Here is a 25,244-nt window from a genome sequence, read left to right as displayed (position 1 = left end):
CACATACTAAAAGGTAGGGGGACAAAAAACAGACTTACTGAGTTGTGTCCCTTTCACGATAAATTGTTTCCCTATTTAAATGAAAACTGTCTTACTTAGGCCTTATATATGTGTGTCTGTGTTTACAATAAGGACACATTTAAAACAGAATAAACTCAACACCTATATCATACTACACATAAAATTAACTCAAAGTGGATCACAGACAAAAATATAAAACAAAAAATTCTGAAACTTGAGAACTCTTTACACTTTGGGCTAAGTGAAGATTTCTCTTAGTAAAGATAGAATATCTTAGTGAAGATATAACAAAAGCACAATTATGAAAGAACAAACTGATAAACCAGACTTCATCAAACTGAAGTCAAGCGAAATGAAGAAACGTTTACACAAAAACCTGTATGCAAATGTTTGTAGCAGTTTACTAATAATCTCCCAAACCTGGAAACAACCCAAAAGTTCCTTAACTGGGGAATGGATAAACAAGCTCTGGTAAAGCCACACAATGGAATACCATCTGGCAATAAAAAAGAACCTGCAACATCATACATGAATCTCAAATCATCATGCTAAGTGAAATAAGCCAGACTCAGAGGCAACATATTGTATGATTCCATTTATATGACACTGTCAAAAAGGCAACTATAGAAACAGATCATCCTGCCAGGGGCTGGAAGAGGGGTTGAATATAAAGGGGTACAAATGATTTGAGAAGATAAAGAGTTCTATGTATTAACTGCAGTAAATAAACAGTATGTGTTTGTCAAAATTTGAACTATACATTTTAAAAACAGTAACTTACTGTATGTAAATTATACCTTAATAAAGATGAAAAAAATAAAATCCACATAGATGGATTCAATCCACAGATGTTTACTAATAAAACACTATAGCAATAACCCAAATGTCAACAGGGGTGGCAGTTAAATAAGAATATCCACAATGGAATATTTACGCTCATTAAACCCATTTTCTTCCCCCAAATGTGGGTGACATTAAACAATGCCCATGCTATTTATCTGGGGAATAAAACCATATACAAATGGTTATACACACACACATGAACGCACATGTTTCCCCACACAGGGGTGTGTGTTTACCCACAGGGGGAAGTCTGCCTGCTGCTTTCTCCCACTGTCTCCAGGTCCTTCTGCCCCACTTCAATCTGAGCCCTTCAGATGAGCACTGCCCACCCATCTGTACATGCTGGCCAAGGGGAGAGATTCTGCATGCAATACCAGACGACGAGGTGGTAGGTGACACTGGGTGATAAAGGATTTGTGTGCAGGATTTTAAAACAGGATTATAAAGCTGCATGAAACTAGAAAACAGTGGGCAAACAGACCAAGCCAGCACTTTATTTTAAAAAGTTTTATTTTGGAGATTTAGAAATTTGAGATTTTTAATAACGGCAAAAGAAATTCAGTCACACCTAATGATTAACAGAACGTAGTGATGTATTATCTAAACAGAAATCGTGCTGATGTGCCATAATAAATTGTCTATTAGTAAAAAAATACACTTTAGGGCACAGCATTGTATCACAAATTACAGTAGGGATACTTTGCAAGAATTTAATCAAACTAGAGAATTCTGAGTAACTGTATCTTTTAAATGCAGCACTTAAAAATGTAACAACTCTGTGCATCCTTTTTCTTAAAAAAATGACCTTGCATGTGTCATAGAAACGCTGCTTTATTGCTGCAGAGGTCAAAGTTCAAGGCTCAAGAGGTACAGGAGAGAATACAAAGGTAGCCTTTAGAAACGTGGTTTTGTTTATGTATAAAAAAGGTAAAGTTTATAAAAGTTAATTTACAAACCAAGAACAAAAGTGGTATGCACGCATTATGTACAAGCATCCTTAAAACATCAAAATTTTCAAATGCATAGCCAGAAAGAACAGAAAACCACCACTGCCCCTTGTCAAAAAAAAAAAAAAAAAAAAAAAAAATCCCCAAATCACACCACTATTTTCTTCTGGGTGATAACACATTTCTGAAACCACCAAATGCACAATGTACTCAGTCTTTGTCATGATACAGTATCTAGATAATGCACAAAAGCCATAAAAACTTAGTAACACAGCGAGAATGAGCTAAGAATTAAGAACATGAGGGTAAGGCATTCCTGCTGGTTAGTATGTCTGTGGTAATATGGTGAAGTTAGAGATCTGAAGAGGCCATGGAACCAGTCTCACATGTTTTTGTATCCTTCCCTAAGAAAAATGTGTTTTCATATACAGTAAGTCATTGCCTTCACTTCACCCTCCCCCAGTTATAAATCTTCTTGCTGTACATTTCTGTTAAATCCACAACACTGGTTATATATTCCAGGTGCATTTAAAAAATGTGTGCATATTACTTCATGCATAATAAAATAAAATGTGTATGTATGCTAGGCCAGGGCCACAGTAAAGTTTGAAACAGTGTACTTTGGAAAGAACAGACCTCAAATGCACCCCCATTTACTGGCTGGTATTTTAACGGAAATCAATATGTGAAGTTAAGCAGTGATGATAAAAAAAAATTACAAAAATCACAAAGCAAAATATCTTTGAACCTCTAGCCAATACCAACAGTCCCGTCAATCACAAACATGCAGTGTGTAGCATGTTTTCCCACCATGGTTCAGGGGCATGCTCACTCATCTTTATCAGTTCAAACAAATGCTTCATACTAACAAACTGTAGTATCAACTCTAAAAAAGGTGTAATACTTGATAGAGTGGTTCCATTTAGATTAAGTTTAATCCAGTTTCACATTATTTAATCAAGTTCCTATATTTCAAGAGTTAAAAGTGGTCAATAAGGACAGAAACACAGTTTGCTCCAACGAGATAATTTGGATCTCCGGGAAGACACTTGTTTTGCCAGGTTTTAGGATCACCTATGAGAGAAAAGAAGATGATGTCATTTACAGTTGAGTAAACTGCTATCCATAATGCTTTGCAATTATAGGGCAAATACATATATTTAGACATAATTTCTTCTGTTTCTTCAGCATATTGTATTTGTATCAAAACACACTGCTTTATTTCAATGCAGATCTGCTGGCATCTAACAATTTCAAAGGTGTTTCACACTTCTAAAAAAATATATTTTTAAAACGTTCTTTCTAATTCACACCATTAAGAACAGTTTTTTTTTTTTCTTAAACTTTCAGACTTTTCAAAAAATGAATACAAGTGAGTGATGGCAATCTTATGCCTGGGACAGTCCCGGTTTGCCGGAGCCCACATAATTATCAGTAGCACTTTTTTTTTTTCCAGTTTCAGAAGTCTGGAGGATAATTATGTGATCACCTATTTGAGCTGAGAATGAGGACACATTTCTCACACTCAACTATAGACCCCAACAAATGAAACCCAGTTCTGCAGAATCTAGCTCTTGAAGACTGTCTTCCCCCTTACAAAAAAACAAGCAAAAAAAACGAGACTGCACCAGAGCTGCTCAGCTCTGATTCCAGCTGGACAACAAAATTAATCATGCAGCTTCAAAAACTCACTGACTGGACGTTAGTTAGGTCTCAGGATTTAAGTTTTTAATAAGCTCTTGGTGATTTCTATTAAATATGAAGAAGGCAGGGATGACTATATGTCTCTGTGGTATCCAAGCAAGCTGAGAGTCACAACTGTGGACGTTTGCTTCCCTTACAGCAGTAGCTCTCAAACAGGAACCACCCTGCCCCTGACGGGACATCTGGAGACAGTTTTGCTTGTTACCACTGGCATCTAGGGGTAGAGGCCCAGGGAAGCTGCTAAATATCCCATGACGAACATGGAGGGCCCTACAACAATCATTTGGCCAAAATGTCAACAGTGCCAGCTGAGAACTTTGCCTACAGTATGTTAGACATTGCCTAAGCAATATCTGGAGCCAAAAGCATTTCATTTTTCCAGAAAATGGGGTACTTGTAAATATGAGGAAATATGTATTTACATGTAATTTTTTCCTCTGGTAACATTAAAATATGCTCTTGCTATAATCTTTATACCACAAACTTTTATTTCATACTGTACCAAACTAAAACTAAATAACGCTCATCTGATTTATCAAAGATTTGGAAGCAAGACTTTAAATCAGGTTCGCTTAAAGTGATCTACACCCAAAATAAAATTCTAATTATTACCTGACTTAAGTCACTCAAGGAAGTGAGAAAAATGTGAAAATGCAATGGAAGCTTTGAAATTATGATCTTAGGAGCAAAAAGTCATTTACAAATAGTGTATAAAAGAAGTAATTTAGAGTATTACACTGAAAAACCATGGCCAAGTATGATCACAATGGAAGACCTTGTTAAGTTTCTCTGGTATACATACGTTGTAGATTAAGAAATTAAACAGGCCAGGCGCAGTGGCTCACACCTGTAATCCCAGCACTCTGGGAGGCCGAGGCGGGTGGATCACTTGAAGTCCGGAGTTCGAACCAGCCTGGCCAACATGGTGAAACCCCGTCTCTACTAAAAGTACAAAAATTAGCCAGGCGTGGTGGTGGGCACCTGTAATCGAGGCTGAGGCAGGAGAATCGCTTGAACCTGGGAGGCGAAGGTTGCAGTGAGCTGAGATCGTGCCACTGCACTCCAGCCTGGGCGACAAAGCGAGACTCCATCTCAAAAAACCAAACCAAACCAAACCAAACCAAACCAAACCAAACCAAAACAAACAAAAAAGAAATTAAACAATAGTAACCAAAAATAGAAATAGTTATATAAAGGAACGAAATCATTTTAATAAGAAGATAAAAATGCCTATTTGTGCAGGACAATAACAATTCTCCCACTGCATCTTGAAAAATTTGACAGAATCAATCATTTTTCTGAACACCAAGAAATAGTCAATATTTGGCCAAATTATCAAAAAAAATTTTTTTGAGACAGTCTCACTCTGTTGCCCAGGTTGGAGTGCAGTGGCACGATCTTGGCTCACTGCAACCTCCGCCTCCCTGACTCAAGCAATTCTCCTGCCTCAGCCTTCCGAGTAGTTGGGATTACAGGCGTGTGCCAGCACGCCTGGCTAATTTTTGTATTTTTAGTAGAGATGGGGTTTCACCATGTTGGCCAAGCTGGTCTTGAACTCCTGACCTCAGGTAATCCACCTGCCTTGGCCTCCCAAAGTGCTGGGATTACAGGTGTGAGCCACCACACCCGGCCCAAATTATCAATTTTTAAAAGGCAGAAACTCTTCTAACTTTCCGTATTTATTTACAATATATGCACCACAAATAAATGTGAAAACACTGGTGATACCTACAAGGCCACAGGAACAGAGATAGAGATTTGCTAACACACAGCATGGGTAGCATCATCAGCCCAGGTATTAATCAACGACAGTCCCCAAAGCCCCCAAAGGACAGAGTGAAGACAGCATACCCGACGAGGAGTCGGATGATTTTAGAGCAAAAGACCAACCGTCAGGAGTCATGGACGCACAGTGTGGTAGGCGCAGCTCCACAGGCTTCAGGAACTTGAGGCCATGGGGACCACACATCACCAGAGGACTCAGCAGTGTTTCACCTGGAGTTGGGCAGAGAGGATGGATGTGTTCTTTCCTCTAAGACCCTCAGTTTTCCTCACTCTGCTTCTAATTATATGCTTGAAAGCCTAATGGAGTTAGTTCTCTACAGTCACTGACCACACAAAAATGTAACAGCAGCCACATATGGAATTTTAAATTTCCCAGTAGCCACGTTAGAAAGTAAAAAGAAACAGGTGATGTCAAATATTACAATATTTTAATATTTTATTTAACTCAATATAACCAAAACACTGTTATTTCAACATGTAACCAATATATGAAATCTTTGGAACTTGGTGTGTATTTCATATTTCCAGCATCGTTCAATCCAAAATTGTCACACTTCAAGTGCTAGCTAGCCACGTGCAGGTAGTAGCTACTGCATTCAATCATATGGGTCTACAGTATAAAACATATTCAAATGTACTTGTTACAAATATGACATACTTTCCATTTTTAAAATGTTTTGTTTGCTCCATAGGTGGTTAGATTTGTGCAGGGCCAACACAGTCAGTCCTACTGGTTTTTAAAACAGGATATCCCCAAAATCAGAATACAGAATCAGATGTCAGCATTCCAGCAAAATGTAAGAAAGCGAACTAAAGTTAATTTATTTAGGAAAGTAAAAGCACTGCTAAAAGATGCTAAATCACAACACACTTTGTTATAACATCCTGGTAGATCCAGGAGGATTATGAAAATAAGTTTCCTTAAGAAGCTCAGAAACATACTGTCATCTCCTCTGAGACTCCTTCATGCACTCTGCCAAGCATGTACTAGTGCTAGGTTCTGGGGTGATGAGTAAGACAGTACCTGTCAAGAGGTTTAGGTTCTCCAATCAGGTGAAGGCACAGCAAAGCCTTTCTGAGTGGGTGTTACCTAACCCATCTCTAGAGATGCAAAGGCTGACTGATTCAAAGACAAATTTGGTTAGGTCAGCCCAGGCTGCTCAGCAGGTGAGACATCCCGTGGCCTGTCCTATGCCATCATTTTTTATTTCACACCAAAAGTAAAAGCAGGCAGTGTGGTCACCACAGCCTTGCTTCAGGCCACCTACTGCTTGCTTGCGACGCCGTCCCCAGGGCACCCCTCGCTACAGCACTCATCTGGAGGTAGAGAGGTGCTGCATTATTAGCCAAGCACTATAAGCTTTGAAGTGCACACAGGGCAACTCTTATCAAAACTAAGGAGAAAAATAAACACATTTACCTTTCTCTTTATCTAAAGGTGGGAGAATGCTGTTGTCTCGGCAGACCTTGAAATAGATTTCCTGCTCAACTCCTTCGGGAATGGCTCCTTGAGGGATAATTATACTAACGCCAGTTTCTATGGAACTCAGCACGCCACCATTGCTGTTAAATATGCCTCGGGCTGTGGCCACCACAGTATGACCATCTTCATCTTCATCCTCTTCCACAGCTGAAGGACTGAAAGTTCAGAAATGGCTAGTGAATTCCTAATAATACACAGGTGCTTTGCTTTTACTACTACTGCATTACGTGCTTTCATTTTACTTTTATTTCTCCATATAATCAAGAAGTTACTTTAACAAGATAAGTTTCTGGCAACAGATTTTATTGACAGGGTTAGCTCAGAGAATATTATTTCCTTTTTTGTTTGTTTGTTTTGTTTTGAGACAGAGTCTCACTCTGTCGCCTAGGCTGGAGTGCAGTGCCACGATCTTGGTTCATTGCAACCTCCGTCTCCCAGGTTCAAGTGACTTTTCTGCCTCAGCCTCCTGAGTAGCTGAGACTACAGGTGCGTGCCACCACGCTTGGCTAATTTTTGTATTTTTAGTAGAGATGGGGTTTCACCATATTGGCCGGGCTGGTCTCAAACTCCTGATCTCGTCGTGATCCACCTGTCTTGGTCTCCCAAAGTGCTGAGATTACAGGCGTGAGCCACCGTGTCTGGCGAGAATATTATTTCTAGAGAAATTCCATTCTAGAAAATTTCAAAAATTCTAGAGAAATTTCAAAAATTCAATTTTTGAAGGCAATTAGTCAAACGACCTTCATTACTGAACTGCAACCTGAAAGTGTAAAATCTGATGCCTTGAACACCCAGCTACAGGTGAAGCATCCCTAACTTGAAAATCCGAAATGCTCCAAAATCTGAAACTTTTTTTTGAGTGTCAAGATGAAGCTCAAAGGAAATGCTCACTGGAGCATTTTGGCAATATTCCAAAATCCAAAAAAACCCAAGATCTGAAACACTTCAGATCCCAAGAAGTTTGGACAAGGTATACTAAACGGGTACTGAGTTTTATGAAGCACATCTTAAAATCCGTGAAATTGGAACTTTAAAACTGGTAAGTCATAATTTAATTGGTAGCCCTGTTCTTCCCTTCCTGTTGTTTTTTGAAATGGTGTGTCTTGCTGTCACCCAGTGGTGACAATCTTGGCTCACTGCAACCTCCACCTCCCAGGTTCAAGCAATTTTCCTGCCTCAGCTTCTGAGTAGCTAGGATTACAGGCGCCTGCCACCAAGCCCGGCTAATTTTTGTATTTTTAGTAGACATGGGGTTTCACTGTGTTGGCCAGGATGGAACTCCTGACTTCCAATGATCCGCCCGCCTCAACCACCGGAAGTGCTGGGATTAGAGGCATGAGCCACCGTGCCTGGCTGTTCTTCCGTTTTTAGTGACACAAAACAATGGTGCATCTCACAGCTGACAGCATCTCAGACTTGACAAAATCTCTCTAGGATTTTAAGTGGGCATGAATATGGTCCTGCCTCAGCATTCCCTGAGGACCAAGTGCCCGCTCTGGCTGCAGGAGGCAAGGCTTCCAAGGTTCCATGAGGTGAAGACCCTTGTATGGGCATATCCCAAATATCCACGAAAGAGAGACAGGAGATTAACTTAGTAATCACATAACACCAAAGGCAAAGGGGATGTGGTATCAATGACTGCTTCAAAAGTAGAGGCTATCAACTTCCTGAAAGTACAATTTTGAGCCGGGGCTTAAAGGTGAGCAGAAAGACCAACGAAACAATTACATGAAGGTAGCTGCAGTTTCACTCCAGCATGACCAGAGTGCCAGGGACGACATCCTACGACACAACATCAAGGGAGCAGAGTGCAGCTTGAGCCGCATAGCAGGGGCCAATTCTGTCCATCCCTGACCATGTGTGGATGTGCAGAGCTAGGAAGGAAGTGACTGCCATAGCCATCCTTTCTCTTGGAAAGTGGACTCAGGTGGCCATCCTGACCTTTGGTTCTCTCTGCCTGCAAGTGCTTCTGCTTTATGGTGGCGTGAAAATGGAACTGGCTGTAGGAGGCTGAGATGAGCTTTTATGTATGTCCAGAATCCATCTGGTCAATCGCCATAGAATGAAAGACAGGAAAGAGGAGCTGCAGGGAGGCTCCAGGTGGGCTTGCTTTGTCTCATTTGCTCAGCCATCTTACTAACTGCTGCTCTTTAAACAGTAAGGGGTTATTCTATCTTTCTCTTTAGCATCATTGTGGAACAAATAATGAATGAGGAACACAGATACTTAATGTTTTTAGATGTCCTCCACATGCACCTTACCAGTAGGTCAGGAGGTTACAAGAGGTCATGGCTGGTTAAGAGTATGGGCTCTTGGCTAGGTGCAGTGGCTCACACCTGTAATTCCAGAACTTTGGGAGGCTCACTTGAGACTGGGAGTTCAAGACCAGCCTGGGCAGCATGGCAAAACCCTGCCTCTACTAAAAATACAAAAATTGGCAGGGCATAGTGGTGCATGCCTGTAGTCCCAGCTACCTGGAAGGCTGAGGCACGAGAAGTGCTTGAACCCAGGAGGCGAAGGTTGCAAAAAGTCGAGATCGTGCCACTGCACTCCAGCCTGGGTGACAGGGCGAGACTCTGTCTTAAAAAAAAAAAAAAAAAAAAAGGTCGGGTGTGGTGGCTCACGCCTGTAATCCTAACACTTTGGGAGACCGAGGCGGGTGGATCACTTGAGGTCAGGAGTTCAAAACCAGTCTGGCCAACATGGTGAAACCCTCTCTCTACTAAAAATACAAAAAATTTAGCCAGGCATGGTGGCACACACCTGTAGTCCCAGCTACTTAGGAGGCTGAGGCAGAACTGCCTGAACCCAGGGGGTGGAGGTTGCAGTCAACCAAGATCACGCCACTGCAGTCCAGCCTGGGCGACAGAGTGAGACTCTGTCTCAAAAAAAAAAAAAAAAAAAAAAACAAACCCAAAAAACAAACAACAACAACAACAAAAAAAACCATGGGCTCAGAGGTTGGATGACCAGCGGCTAAATTGAGGCTCGCCTCACTCTAGCTGTGACCCTGGGCAAACTGCTTACTGTCACTCAACCTCAGTTCTTAGTAAAACAGGGATGATGACAATACCTACCAACCATACATGACTGTTAGCTTTATTATTTTACCAACATCTTGTACCTCCTGGAGGACCTTCTATGTAACAGAATTCATTGCAACAACACTCTTCAGTTTAAAGGTTGAGTTAAAAAGATCACTTCAAAGTCCCAAGTCAAATAAACTACAACAAACTTGAGAAAAATCACAGGGCCAATGCTTTGAGCAAAGGCATAAGTCTTACCTCACAGGACTAGCTTTAGACACTGTGCTGATATTATTTATTTGATATTTAGGCTTCTCTGCATGGATAGAAAAAGTTTCAACTCCACTGTCAAATTCAGGAGGCTGTGCCAAACTGTGCGATTTCACAAGAGTTTTTGGAGAAGTGGGAGTTTTTGAAGACAAGTCAGGTTTATGTGCAGTTTCACTTGGCAGAAGATTGTGATTGAATTTAGGACTTTCAAACTTGCGTTCAAATGGTCGGGCAGAACTTGTATATGGTTTTGGTGTGAATCGATTGTATGCTGGAGTGACTGTTTTCTGAGTCTGTTCGGTTCCATTAACTGGGGCTTTATCTGGAAAACTTTTCTGGGGATAGAAAGCTGGCTGAGCAGTATCTTCTCGGTTTGGTGGTCTGAAAGTTGCTGGCTTATTCTGAGATGGAGGTGGGTCTGGTTTGGACACTAAGGAATTCTGAAAATCCAATGACACTGAATTACCTGAAAAACAAACATAAGCATTTAAAAAACCGTCTGAAAAAAGTTATAATACCCTGTCCTAGCTTAACTTGTCCTGGTGCTGGAGTCGAGGCCCAAGTGTGGGTCGCACAGCCAGAGCCTGACTCTTGAGACCTGGAGGCTAGGTGTGATGCTGAGGGATGAGGGCAGCATGGAGACAGGTGGTGCCATGAATATACCCTGACGCCCTGGAGTCAGGGTCCAGCTGCTAAGATTCCTGGCCTCCAAAGACTGGCACTAGTCTTTGTGAAAACTAGAATGCCCAATAATCATATAATAAGGATACTCACTATTAATTAGAAAAATATAAAACAAAACCAACAAAAAGCATTAAATACTATTTCACACCCACTAGAATGGAAAAACCGGAAAGCTTGATGATGCCAAATATTGGTTAAGAAGTGGAACCACAGGATTTTTTATGCACTGCCAGAGGCAGTGTAACATAGTACCAACTGAACTCTGTGAAATAATTAAGGACACTACAAGACAAGAGAATTATTAATCCAAATTCCTCATGAACATAGTAATATAATTTTCCACAGTACGAGAAGAAAACTCATATGGTCATCTTAATACATGCAGGAAAAACATCTGACTGCTTTCAGCAAACTCTGAATATAGGGAATGTCTTAAACATGATAAACGAGATCTACAAAAATCCTACAGCTAATATTCTAAGGGTAAAACATGAAGTCCTTCCTCCTTAAGATCAGGAACTAGCAAGACAGGTCCAATTTCACCACTTACATTTCAGAGTTTATTGGAGGTCCTGGCCAGTGCAATCAGCAAGAAAAGAAAGAAGGTTAGGTGCGGTGGCTCATGCCTGTAATCCCAGCACTCTTGAGAGGCCGAGGTGGGCGGATCACCTGAGGTCAGGAGTTCGCGACCAGCCTGGCTAACATGATGAAACCCTGTCTCTACAAAAAATACAAAAATTAGCCGGGTGTGGTGGTGTGCGCCTGTAGTCCCAGCTACTCGGGAGGCTGAGGCAGGAGAATCACCTGAACCCGAGAGGCAGAGGTTGCAGTGAGCTAAGACTGCGCTACTGCACTCTAGCCTGGGCGAGAGCAAGGCTTCGTCTCAAAAAGAGGAAAAAAAAAGAGAAAAGGCAAAAAGACTGGAAAGTAAGAATTCAAACTGTCTTTATCTGTAAACATGGTCGTGTGTGAAAAAAAATCTTAATAAAAGATAGTCTCAATCTAGAACTATAACACATCTGCTTGAAGACTCACAAGCCCTGGGAGATGCCTCCTAAGGGAATAATAAGAGAAGTCTGTGCTAGGAAAATGCCTGTCCACGGCAGAAGAGATAAACACTTTGTGTTATATGCTGAGGGCAAAATGTTACACAGCTCTTAAGATGAATAAGCTGGAGCTATATGTGATCTACCTGATATGTAAATGCAAAAGTCAGAGTGCTATGGGATACATTTTATGTGAAACATTATGGCTTTTCTATTTGGGTGTGTGAAGATAAAACATAACAATAGGTTTTACAAACCATCTTTAGATATACTGGCAAACACTACTTCCAGAAGATTTAGAGACTAGCATAAAATAGATTAAAATCTGTTTAGCTAAAAGGCTTGTCCAAAATAATGGTCTTATAAAAACAGGAGACATATTTTAACAAAATTCTTAGTTTTCACTGTTCCCAGCCCAAAGGTTTCAAGCACGTATTTTTTTTTTTTTTTTTTTTGAGACAGAGTCTCGCTCTGTCGCCCAGGCTGGAGTGCAGTGGCGCGATCTCGGCTCACTGCAAGCTCCGCCTCCCGGGTTCACGCCATTCTCCTGCCTCAGCCTCTCCGAGTAGCTGGGACTACAGGCGCCTGCCACCACGCCCGGCTAATTTTTTTGTATTTTTAGTAGAGACGGGGTTTCACCGTGGTCTCGATCTCCTAACCTCGTGATCCGCCCGCCTCGGCCTCCCAAAGTGCTGGGATTACAAGCGTGAGCCACCGCGCCCGGCCTCAAGCACGTATTTTTTAATGTAAAAACCATTTTGCCTAGAAACCACCAGAATTTTACTTCATAAGCATTACTGTGTTATAATGTCTACTTCCAAACTTCCTACCTTCACCATGTGCTCCCTTAGAATGTATGTGGAGAGACGCGCTGGTGACAGGCTGAGATGGCTGGGTGTACTGCGAGGGCAATGGAGGAGGAGGGGGAGTGGCCTGGATGGGTTCATAGCGTTTCTCGCCAAATGATCTATCCACACCATCAGCTTCTGGAGGCTTTCCCCTGTTAACAAAGGAAGAAAATGCCAACACCTGAAAATGGACTCACATTTACAAAACAAGTTCTCATTTCTCCATGTATCTCTAAGTTAAAAAAAACTAGAAATTTCACAATTTATTCTCATGAGTATGGGTAGCTACTCTACCAAAATATAAAAACAGATTCAACCATTTATTGGCACAAGAAATGTCCAGACACACAAATACTTTAAAAATATTAGTAAAACATCCAGAAGATGGCAACCAAAGGCAGGTGAAATTTTGGGTATAGTTTAATATTTAATTGTTATTTACAAAAGATAGTAACGTTGACAGATTTAAGAAAGTCTTGCAAATATTCTGAAAACATATCATGGCACAAATTTTCCTGAGACCCACTTTTTTTTTGTTTGAGACAGGGTCTCATTCTGTCGCCCAGACTGGAGTGCAGTGGCGCGATCTCAGTTCACTGCAACCTCTGCCTCCCAGGCTCAAGTGATTCTTCTGCCTCAGCCTCCCGAGTAGCTGGGATTACAGGCGCCAGCCACCACACCTTAATTTTTGTACTTTATAGAGATGGCGTTTCACCATGTTGGCCAGGCTGGTCTTGAACTCCTGACCTCAAGTGATCCGCTTGCCTCTGCTTCTTAAAGTGCTGGGATTACAGGCATGAGCCACCGCACCCGGCCCTAGACCCATTTCTGATTTTGTATCTGGCATTTGGCATACTTGGAGCACCATAAAAACAGATGTCACAGACTAGGGGTTGGCAAACTTTTTCACTGAAACACCAGAGAGTAAATGTTTGTGGTTTTTGGCCCATACAGTCTTTGTCACAACTATTCAAACTATGCAGTTATAGCCTCGAAGCAGCCACAGACAATGGGCATATCTATGTTTCAGTAAAACTAAAAAAACTGGAGCTTTTACTTTAAAATTTCCCCTTGAGTTACCAGGTCCATTTTTCGGTTAAATGACTGCTAGAGCAGCAGATACTGCTTTATTTTACAAGGTTCATTTAAGTCAAATTGTGCCATGTATGCTTATTTTTTCAGAATGCCAATTGTTAATATGTAACACAAAATTCACACAAATCTTTTTAAAAGACCCATAATTACAACATTGCCATCTAAACCTTACTGCTGAATGCCAAAGCTGCACTAACTTTATGTGCACCAACAATAACATATACATTTGGAATACCCCTGGTCATTTTCATAAATTTTCATTGAAGAAGTCTTATGATTGGCTTTTTTATCTTGCTTTCATGAATTTAGACTAAGCCCTTGATGATGACATTAAAATCTGAAAGTGCACATAATGCCAGTGACACAGTGAGGGACACCTTATGGAACAGCCTCACATTAATTGCCAGTCTTACCACTTGACGTTCCTTTTCAAGTAGTCATAGCTAGTGTAAGAGCCAAGAAATCTAGGTGATGGCAAAGCAAGCGCAATAGAAAAATGAAAGAAAATGGTCAATCTAACTAAGTCAATTTGCAGCAAATGGAACTCAAATGTCATTTAAGAATATCAACCAACATCCACCACTTCACCATAATTTGGTCTATAAAGGAACACATCACTAACTCTCATTTGGCCAAGGAAATTAAAGATAAATAAAACACAGTCACTTAGTTATGCCCTGTCTGCTGGCCCATCCTTCATGTACTTTAACTGGTACTGCAGTGAAGAGCAATGTGTTTGAACTTTGCTCCTTTTCCACCTCTGTTGCAGCTGCTAAAAGTGAGCAAAGAAATTTATCAAATTAAAGAGTGGTTATCAAGGATAATCAGCAGGTTCTGAATAAGTGGGAGTGAAATGTCCCATTAAAAAAAAAAAAAAAAAAAAAAAGGCTGGGAAAAGAAATTCTGCAAGTGAAGACACAGGAAAAAGTAACACAACAGAAGAGCTACACTGAGCCCCTGGGAAGGGAATGGTAAATGGACAGATATAAACATGCCTGGCTTGAAACCTGGCCAGGTTTCACTTCACATGTTCCTTTCTAGCAAGACCTCCTCCATCTCCAATCATAAGCTGGGCCCTGTGGTGGTGAAGTCTTACTGGCGAAGCTGCATGCTTGATGCTCAGGCTCTCCCTCATCTAATGATGTCTCACAAACACAAAAACAACTGAACATCAGTCTCTTACATTTAGTTCTTTAAAAGCTAAAAACCACCATCATTTATTGAGACCTGGCAGTCTCACATAGTGAGTTGAGTCCTGAAAGGTAGATTTGATAACAAAAAATCCCTGGTTGTCCTGAAGAAGTTGACTCAATCTCTGGGCTGAGACATGTGCACAGCCCTGGAGGGACATTGCTCTTCTTGCACTGTCTTAGAATCCTGGACGCTTCTAATTTACTTTGGAGGTGAATGTCTAAACTACTGTCTCCTAACCTTTCCAGTTCTAATCCGGCTCTATGGAACTGTTAGACTGGGTAATATCTGCTTGCTTCCTGGGGCATCTGTCCTGTGCTAACAAAGATTATTTTCTATCTCTTAATTCTCACCATTTCTGAGGTGTGTTTTTAAGTGAAGCATAAGCACACATCATCTGGAGGAAGAAAATTTTGCTACTCCTGTATTTTACTGAAAGAAAGAAATGCCTGAAAGCAGTCTATTTAGTGACAAACAGTAAATGGTTTTGAAATGCAGGACAGAGTCCTATATTTTAAGCTATTTTCCAGTTAATGAAGTTGTACTCATTGGGCAAGAGGATGAAAAAGCATTACAAGGGAAAGTTACAGAAACAACTACCCTCTTAGTTATCTTCCATGACCCTTATTCTCCTTTCCAGTTCTCTAACCATTAAATACCTATACGGGAAAATGCAGCACAATTATAAAGAGTTTCAATTACATACTACAAAGGAAAAAAACGTATACTGGTATCCAGCCCAAATTATACTTTTCTCACTCACAGCAGCAGGAGTAAAATCAAACTGAGTTCTGAGTAAATTCACAAAGACAGATGTCATCTATATCACAATATATCCCTGTGAAAACAATGACCAGGTAATACAGGTTCCTTCCAGAGCTGTGTTAATGAAAAGGCGGGTGGTGGATGCACCTAGTATACCATGCCCTGTTTTGAGCTTCATTCACTGAACAATTATTGAGCCCCTACTGTATGCAAGGCAATGTTCTACACATTGCCTGAAGTTATACATCACAAATAAGCTAAGCCTTCTTTCTAGAAAAAATTAACACAGAAAGCAAACATGCATTTCAATTGATTCCACGGCAAAACAACTTACTTTTTAGACCTAAATATACTCCTTTTTTTTTTGAGACGAGTCTGGCTCTGTCACCCAGGCTGGAGTGCGGTGGCGTGATCTCGGCTCACCACAAGCTCCGCCTCTCGGGTTCACGCCGTTCTCCTGCCTCAGCCTCCAGAGTAGCTGGGACTACAGGCGCCTGCCACCACGCCTGGTGAATTTTTTTGTATTTTTAGTAGAGACTGGGCTTTCATCGTGTTAGCCAGGATGGTCTCGATCTCCTGACCTCGTGATCCGCCCACCTCGGTCTCCCAAAGTGCTGGGATTACAGGCGTGAGCCACTGCGCCTGGCCATATAATCTTTTAAGGTTGTATTCTATTTACCAAATATGTAAAACGATAAATAAGAGATATCTTTAAACTAAACCCCTGAGCCTTCTTCTGACAGGAATGAATGTGTTTAATGGTGTTTAGTAAAAATAGTAACTAAAGGGAACACCTTCCTGCCTTACCAAAGGTGAGCTCCTATGGCTCAGTGCCTAGCTCACTTTAGGCTAGACACCATTTGGATGCTACTGTGATAACTATGTAAATGAATTCCCGTAACACTGTAAACGTAAACGAATTCCTAATGACAAATCCACATCTGTTTTTGTTCTTGTGGGTTTTGTTCTGTTGAGGTATGAACCCAGCTGTGCGCCTGTGTGGGTTTATATTGTGCCTAGCTCACTTCAGTCCAGACACCATCTACATGCCACAACCCCTTTCTAGTGTTGTGCTAAGGAGTGGTTCACAACACTAGTGCAAGACAAGATTTGCATTTAAGATAACCCCCACTGCAGCACTCTGTTTGCATTTGTATTCTCATAAACTGCTTTCTTCTCTAAACATAAAGCCTTAAATATAGGACAGTGAAAATAGTCTTCACTACAAATGATGTCCTAGAAAAAGGCAGTGGTAATTAAAATTAGGTTTTAATGTTAGTGGTTTTAAAGTACGTTCTAAAACAATTTTCACTAAATAGTAAATGACAAATAGGTCATTTCCCAAGATAATCCCAAGCCCATGCAACTAAGTAAGGAAAAATCTAGGTGCTTTTAATCTAGACACAATACTATGTGTGATGAATTCTAATATGTCAACCTGGCTAGGTACTGCTATGAAGGGATTTTTCAGGTGTAATGTCCTCAGTCAGTTGAGGGGAGATGGTCTTGGGAGGGCCTGGCCTAATCAGCAGAGCCCTCTGAATGAGAATTTATGCCTTCCCTGATCTCACACTCCCTAGTAGCTCAAAATCTTCCCTTCCTGACCAACTGCCCTCTGAAATAGGACTTGCTTAGCCAGCCCCTGTAGCTGTGTAAATGAATTTCTTTTGACAAATCCACATCTGTTTTTGTTCTTGTGGGTTTTGTTCTATTGAGGTATCAATCTATCTGTGTGCTTGTGTGGGCTTAGACCCAACCATCAGTACCAAATTCTCTTATCAGTCAGGGTTCAACCAGAGACACAGAACCAGTATGAGACACAAACCCACGCAGGCACAAGAAAGGAGAACAAACCAACATGAAACCCGGGGATGAGTAAACGGAGGGGAGCAGCAAGCACAAGGAAAAGATGACTGGGAGTCAAGAAACTTGGGGTTCAGTCCCAGCTCTGCCCTGTCATTTTCCCTCACCTGTAAAACTGGATCAGAAATCTTACAAAAACAAAAAACCTCTTCAGTATTTCTCTCAAACAGGATCCTCCTCATATCTGTTTTTATATTTAAAAAATAAAAACAGAAAAGAAAAAAACAGCGTGAGGTCATCAGGTGTGTGTACAAAAGTGAAGACTGATGATTACCTAGCGATGAGGGTCCTTGCCTAGCGATGAGGGTCCTTGTGGTTGACACTGTCTTCCATCAAAACCCTGTGATGCTAGCATCTTTGTGAATGCAAAAACTATGTACATCTAATAGCAGACTTTAAAAACAAAACACACATCCCAGAACTAAAAAGTATGTACAATGCTGAACCACTAGAGCCTACAGAAATCATATATTATACTTAAATTATTTTTCTTCAAAATATATGGAACTGCACGAGATTAATATGCTGCATCCTATTTTTAAAAGCCAGGTGAAATAGCTTACTTTGAAGAATAACTAGAAAAATTTGATTGATTCTGAGAATGAGCTGACTTTGCAGGCTCAGAGAGATGGCTGGCGGCAATGTGTGCAGGAGGCTTATTCTCAAAACTTCTTCGGTCAAAGTATGAGAGCTGTTTTCGATAATATTCTTCATCTTCTTCAGGGTCATAATGATTTGACCGAACGATATCTTCAGGTGGCTTCAGTTGAGGTTTTTGAGGTTCTGGGATCCTAACAGATAATGAATGACAAATGGAACACCTTTTTAAGATATTAATGTTATGAAGGAAGTAGAATATGTAAGTCTTACCTTGACCAAAAGGTCAATAATTACTAACTGCTGTGATTACTAGGGATCTGAGCAGTCCAACAGTTAAAATGGATATTTCAAATCCCATGCCCTCACAGAGTATACTCAAAAGGCAGCCCCCCTCTGGCTCATGAGTCCTTTAACACAATTTAATAAGCTAAACGATTATATGATTAGGGGACAGCAGGTTAGAAGTAGTTAATCAGAAAGACAAAGGGGAATGTAACCAAGACAGTGAACATCTTGAGAAGTACATATACCAAGGTTAAGAACAGTAAATGACAGACTTTAAGAACTTTCAAAGGGATTTTTAAGAACTCGGTCCAGGATCTCAATGATTCTCATATGAACAAATAACTCTATATGGTCTAAAGTTCTAGAAGGCAAAAGCAGATGAGGAGGAAAGCAAGTCATTAAGTAAATTCATATTAGACAGTTCACTTCTTTCTCCTAAGTGTAAACATATATTCAGTCAAAAAAAAAAAAAATCAGAAGAACTGTATTCAAATCTCATCTGTCACTTATTGGCAGTGCAATGAGGCCATGGGGAAAAGCTCAGGCTGAGGAGCAATGGGCCAGGTTTCTCCTCCAGCTCTAAGAAGTCTTGTAAGCTACTTAACCCCTCTCAGCCTCAGTGTCTCTCTCTACAATGCAGAACAACGACAGTGTCACCTCATTATGCTGATGTGCTTAGCACAAGGGTAAGCACCTTATGCATGCTCACTAAATGATTTAGTTATCTTAACCAATCTGAGTCTGTTTCCTCACCACTGGAAACTAAGAGTTCACATGTTGAAAAGCACTTTTAAAACTAAAAAACAAACTACAAATGTCAGAGCTTAAAAATGTTTATTTAATCATCTGCTTGGAGAATATCTTTTCGAAAGTTTGCTAAACATATAAAGATTTGTCCGAAAAGGTATAATAAAGTTCTATTATTTTCCCCCTAGAATCACTGTTTAGGAGAGCTGATAGTTTTTATTTAAGGACAAACTCCTCCTATTCACGCCTCTTCTCTTAACACAGTAAAAGGTTTTCTTATTGACTAAGAGGGTTAAATTCCTGGTCAGTTCTACGCCACAAAGAGCGCAAAGTGCACTCACCTGTACAGAGTTTTGTCATGTTCACTGAATTGATTCTGAGAAGTGGGTTTGGGACCAATGATGGGAGCACCTGAAGGTTTAGATGCTACTTCTTGAGGCTGTTTAAAAAAAAAAAAAGACAAATATGCCTAAGGAACAGATAATTACAGAATAGATACCATGTAAGGGTGGAGGGGAGAGCCAAGAAGCCTTTTAAACCGTGTGCCTATGCATCCAAAGCACTAAAGACATATTTACCTTAAAACTGGCAGTGTCATTTACATCCTTCTTGGTTTCTAAGGATGCAGATCTTTTGTTTTCAAACATCTTAACTCTGGTGAGTACAGACTGTGGCTTCATTGCTGGATCTTCCTCTTCTTCGGTTTGAGTTGGGGGTGGAGGCAGTGGTTTGGTATTTGAAGGCAGAGCTTCTGGTTTATGCTGAGATGAAGGTATCAGTGGAGGGACAGCTGCAGCACCATGGAGAGGCTCAAAATGACCTGCTCTAGAGGTAAATCCTTGGGGTGGTACTTGCTCGTAACTGCGTGAATACTGCTCAAAATACTGCTTGGACTCTGTGGGCTTGGGCCCTGCTGAAGGGTGGGACTGGGCTTCCGGTCTGAGTCTACCATGCGTGTCATACCCAGGAGCTGGCTGCTCTTCGTGCCGCAGGGTGGATGCTCTAGGTGCCTGTTCGTAACGTTGTCTGCTGTCATAGGACAGAGGGGCTGGCTCTTCAAAACGTGGAAAGTACCCTCGTTCTGAGGACTCTTCGGGATGCTGTCTGGAGTCAAGGTCTCGAGAGTGCTGATTATCAAAAGGTGGCCGAGATGCGTAGGGCTGTTTGTCATCATAATATGACCACTGTTCTTCATACATGGGGACGCGATCTTCGTATCGCAGACGATGTTCATAGTTTCGAGAAAACTGGTCCGTATAGCTTGAGGACTCGTATCTGTATGTGGGCTGCTCGAGGTCTCTGCTGGCTTGTTTCTCTATGTATGGGAGTTGGGGTTCATAGGTCAGATTAGGCTCTTTGTCTGGCCTGTGCCCTGGGTGACCAACGGCTGGCTGTTTCAAAACATGGTTCTGCCTCATCATTTCCTCGGGATATGGATCCTTTCTATACACCTGTATAAAAAATTCACATTTAAGGACAAAGTCTTGTTTTTAATTCTAGTCTATTTTATTAGACTATGATTAAATATTAAACTATGATTTAATATGTGAAAATGGTATGTTTTACCATTTATTATCAGGATAGACAAGATTAGTGGAAAAAGCTGGTTTAAGTGAAAGCTCAAAATTTATAATGCAGGTAGGGGCTTTTATGTTTGAGCATGTACTAAACAAACAGTGAGTTAAAGATAAATATTAAATTTAGTAGAAAATTAATGCACTATTGATTACACTTCATTCTGACACCAAAAAATCCCAAAGAAAATTTATGGGCATCATAATTTGTATTAACATAAATATGTTTATGATGGGTTTCGATTACATATTAAGGAATTCTGGAAGATACTGAAAGCCAAAAATAAAAATAATATAGTAAGCACAAATCTCAATTAAAAGGCCTGTTTTCAAATAATCAGTATACCAATGGAAGCCATGCAAACTACAAAACTGAAATGATTTGTATTGATTTGAAAGCATTACAGTGTATAAGCCTGCAGTAAAAAAGCAAAAGGAACACTTAAAGGGCAAAGCAAAAATGATCATGTGCCAGATTGATGGAGAGCAACAAATTAGTGCAACACCACAGCACAGGTACCTTTGTTGGATCTACATGCGACGACAATGATGGTTCTTGATCTCTTAGCATTATGTGAGCTGCCTCAGTACTTGGTGTTCTTAAAGAATCAGCTTGTGGTGAGTAAGAGGTGGAAGGAGCTGGGGTGGGCTCCTCCAGTCTGACATTAGTTAAATTTACATTATGATTAACAGCAGAGGTTGATGATGCTGAGTTTGTTTCAGGCGAAAGGTAAAGGACTGGAGATGAAGCTTCTGCTTTCTGTGAAGTGTTTAAAATATTTTAAATATAGTGTTTCTGTTTACTGCTAACTTTCCACTTCAATTTATAGTGATTGGTAGACATACATTTTAAGTGTGCTGAATAACGCAACTATGACCTCATGTCCTAAACTTTTTGGGGAAAAAAAAAAAAATCCAGTACATTGCTGTGTTAAGACAAACATACAAAATTTAGAATTAAGTCCTTGGTAGTCTCAAATTGAAATTGAAGATTAATTCTTAATCTGGAAAACGGACAACATATGTATTTTTAACTCAATCACCACATTCTAAAATTTAATAATGCACCTCTATCTAGAAAACGTTGAATGCTTGCTGCTTACCTGTTGAGAGGCTGGCTTAAATCCAGGGGAGTCTATTCTATGAATTGGTTGTGGCTGCGCTTGTGGTGAGTAAGGAGGATATGTTTGGTTTTCATGATGCATTCCAGAGGAGTCCTCTCTTACAGGCTCAGAGGACCGTGTAATGGCAGACTCCGGTGGAGTCCCAACCTCATCATTAAGAGTTTCATCTAGTTCTTGATCAGTGTAGGCCCCGCCTTCTGTGTCTGTGTCTTCATAGTCAGAAGTGTGTCTACTGTCCGTGCTATACATTGAGTATTCACTACCTGGAGCTGACAGGTAGGACAGACGATCATCATGCAAATCAAGGTCATCACTTGTAGCACCATCCGCCTGGGTCAAATAAAAGTAAATTACAAATTTTATTCAGTAGTTCTTTAAGAGATGGCCTTTATCGTACAAGGCAGATTGAAAAGGATATCTTTCTCTGGAGAAGTCACATCTACTTCTTGAAACTTCTGGTAAGGAAAAGTCAAGAAGATTGTACAAGCACACACACAGACACACGGAGCACCCCTTGAGATCTGAAGGGCATGGATGAAGGAAACAGTGGCTGGTAAGCCAGGACAAAGTTAGACTCCAGGGCCCAGCCCTGGAAGACAACGAAGAAACTCTGACACTGCTCAGATTTATAAAACCTACTCACTAGCTCTTCAGCCCTTTTAAGCAAGGGGAAGAGGGAGAATGTTACCAAACTAAGCTCACAGAAACAATGACACACTAACAGAATAGCACATGGAAGAATACCTATGAAATAAACCCAACAGTTCAAAAGCTGAATAAGAGCTAATATATTTATGTTTAGGAAACAACTGATACGGTTTGCATTTGTGTTCCCACCCAAATCTCATGTTGAATTATAATCCCCAGTGTTGGGGGAGGGGCCTGGTGGGAGGTGACTGCATCATGGGGGTGGTTTCTAATGGTTTAGCACCATCTGCCTCACACAGTCTTGTGATAGAATTCTCCCAAGATCTGTTATTTTAAGTGTGCAGCACCTCCCTGACTCTCTTCCTCCTGCTCCAGCCATGTAAGACGTGCTTCCTTCCCCTTCGCACCAGTATTGTAAGTTGCCTGAGGCCTCCCCAGAAGCAGGAGCCTGTACAGCCTGCAGAACTGTGAGCCAATTAAACCCCTTTTCTTTATAAATTACCCAGTCTCAGGTGGTTCTTTATCACAGTGTGAGAACGGACTAATACAGTAAATTGGTACCAGAGAAGTAGAGCATTGCCAAAAAGATACCTGAAAATGTGGAAGCAGCTTTGGAACTGGGTAATGGGCAGAGGTTGGAACAGTTTGGAGAGCTCAAAAGAAGTCAGAAAAATGAGGGAAAGTTTGGAATTTCATAGAGACCTGCTGAATGGTTTTGACCAAAATGCTAATAGTGATATGGACAATAAAGTCCAGGCTGTGGAGGTCTCAAACAGAGATGAAGAACTTACTGGGAACTGGAGTAAAGGTCATTCATTCTTGCTATGCTTTAGCAAAGAGACTGGTGGCATTGTGCCCCTGCTCTAGTGATCTGTGGAACTTTGAACTTGAGAGAGATGATTTAGGGTATCTGGTGGAAGAAATTTCTGAACAGCAAAGCATTCAAGATGTGACCTGGCTGCTTCTAACAGCATGAGTTCATATCTGCACAAAGAGATTATCTGAAACTGGAACTTATATTTAAAAGCGAAGCAGAGCATAAAAGTTTGGAAAATCTGCAGCCTGGCCATGTGATGAAAAATAAAAACCCATTTTCTGGGGAGGAATTCAAGCTGGCTGCAGAAATTTGCTAAGTAAAGAGGGACAGAATGTTAACAGCCAAAACAATGGGGGAAAATGTCTCCAGGGCATTTTGGAGACCTTTGCGGCAGCCCCTCCCATCACAAGCCTGGAGGCCTAGGAGGGAAAAATGGCTTCATGAGTGAGCCAGGCCTGGCCCTGCTGCTCTGTGCAGCCTCAGGACATGGTGCCCTGCATCATTGCTGTTCTAGCTCCAGACATGGCCAAAATGGGCCAAGTTACAGCTCAGGCTGTTGCTTCAGAGGGTGCAAGACCTAAGCCTTGGCAGCTTCCACATGGTGCTAAGTCTGTGGGTGCACAGAGGGAGACAGTTGAGGCTTGGGAGCCTCTGCCTAGATTTGAGAGGATGTATGGAAATGCCTGGATGTCCAGGCAGAAGTCTGCTGCAGGAGCGGAGCTCTCATGGAGAACCTCTAGGGCAGTATGGAGGGGAAATGTGGGGTTGGAGCCCCCCCCAGGGAGTCCCCACTGGGGCACTGCCTCGTGGAGCTGTGAGAAGAGGCCCGTTGTCCTCCAGACCCTAGAAAGGTAGGTCCCCAACAGCATGTACCATGCCCCTGGTAAAGCCACAGGCACTGAATGCCAGTCCATGAAAGGAGCTGCAGGGGCTGTGCCCTGCGTGGCTACAGGGGCAGAGCTGCCCAAGGCCTTGGTAGCCCACTCCTTGCATCATTGTAGCCTGGGTGTGAGCTGTGGAGACAAAGGAGATTATTTTGGAGCTTTAAGATTTAATGACTAATCTACTACTTTTGGAATTTCACAGGGATTGGAGCTCCTTTGTTTTGGCAGGTTTCTCTGTTTTGAAAAGGGAGTATTTACTCAATGTTTATGTCCCCTTTGTATCTTGGAAGTACCTAACTTGTTTTTGATTTTACAGGCTCCTAGACAGAAGAGACTAGCCTTATCTCAGATGAGACTTTGAACTTCTGAGTTAATGCTGAAATGAGTTAAGACTTTGGGGCACTGTTGGGAATGCACCATCATATTTTGCAATGTGAGAAGGACATGAAATTTGGGAGGGACCAGGGACAGAATGATATGGTTTGGATTTGTATCCCCACCCAAATCTCATGTTGAATTATAATCCCCAGTGTTAGACTGGGGCCTGGTAGGAGGTGATTGGATCATGAGGGTGGTTTCTAATGGTTTAGCACCATCCCCCTAGTGCTATCTTGTGATAAGAGTTCTCCCAAGATCTGTCTGTTTAAAAGTGTGTAGCACCCCCCCTTCTCTCTCTTCCTCCTGCTCCAACCATGTAAGACATGCTTGTTTCCCCTTCACTGTCTTAAGTTTCCTGAGGCCTCCCCAGAAACAGGAGCCTGTACAGCCCACAGAATTCTGAGCCAATTAAATCTCTTTTCTTTATAAGTTACCCAGTCTCAGGTAGTTCTTTACAGCAGTTCAAGAGCAGACTAAAACAACCTGTTAAACATTTGGCCCTTAAAGCTGTTACGAAACACAATGGAAAATCATCACCTATATGGTGGCTGCTACGTTAAGAAGAAATTCTTTATTATTTTTCATAGAAGCAGTATCCAATGGATGGAGAGGGAGA

At 41.3% G+C, this 25,244-nt stretch overlaps 1 protein-coding gene across 14 annotated transcripts in view; it reads right to left on the bottom strand.

Annotated features, from left to right (window-relative positions):
* Window positions 1–1,356: 1,356 nt before the first annotated feature.
* TJP1 (tight junction protein 1) overlaps window positions 1,357–25,244 on the bottom strand; it is a 275,476-nt gene continuing 251,588 nt past the window's right edge. For 5 of the 14 annotated variants that reach the window (XM_055278494.2, XM_063639037.1, XM_063639038.1 and 2 more), the window contains 10 exons: window positions 21,881–22,231; window positions 21,298–21,537; window positions 19,782–20,654; window positions 19,545–19,642; window positions 18,135–18,362; window positions 12,640–12,809; window positions 10,068–10,545; window positions 6,721–6,938; window positions 5,367–5,510; window positions 1,357–2,885 (listed from right to left, as the gene is read on the bottom strand). In XM_055278494.2, coding sequence (XP_055134469.1) covers window positions 2,791–2,885; window positions 5,367–5,510; window positions 6,721–6,938; window positions 10,068–10,545; window positions 12,640–12,809; window positions 18,135–18,362; window positions 19,545–19,642; window positions 19,782–20,654; window positions 21,298–21,537; window positions 21,881–22,231 — 2,895 coding nt within the window. In that variant the 3' untranslated portion in view covers window positions 1,357–2,790. The remainder of the gene's footprint in view (window positions 2,886–5,366; window positions 5,511–6,720; window positions 6,939–10,067; window positions 10,546–12,639; window positions 12,810–18,134; window positions 18,363–19,544; window positions 19,643–19,781; window positions 20,655–21,297; window positions 21,538–21,880; window positions 22,232–25,244) is intronic. The other 9 variants (XM_055278496.2, XM_055278501.2, XM_055278495.2 and 6 more) reach the window with 5 other exon arrangements.

The sequence above is a fragment of the Symphalangus syndactylus genome, chromosome 5 (assembly GCF_028878055.3).
Source record: "Symphalangus syndactylus isolate Jambi chromosome 5, NHGRI_mSymSyn1-v2.1_pri, whole genome shotgun sequence".
Classification (NCBI taxonomy): Eukaryota; Metazoa; Chordata; class Mammalia; order Primates; family Hylobatidae; genus Symphalangus; species Symphalangus syndactylus.
This window is presented reverse-complemented; position numbering and strand designations above follow the sequence as displayed.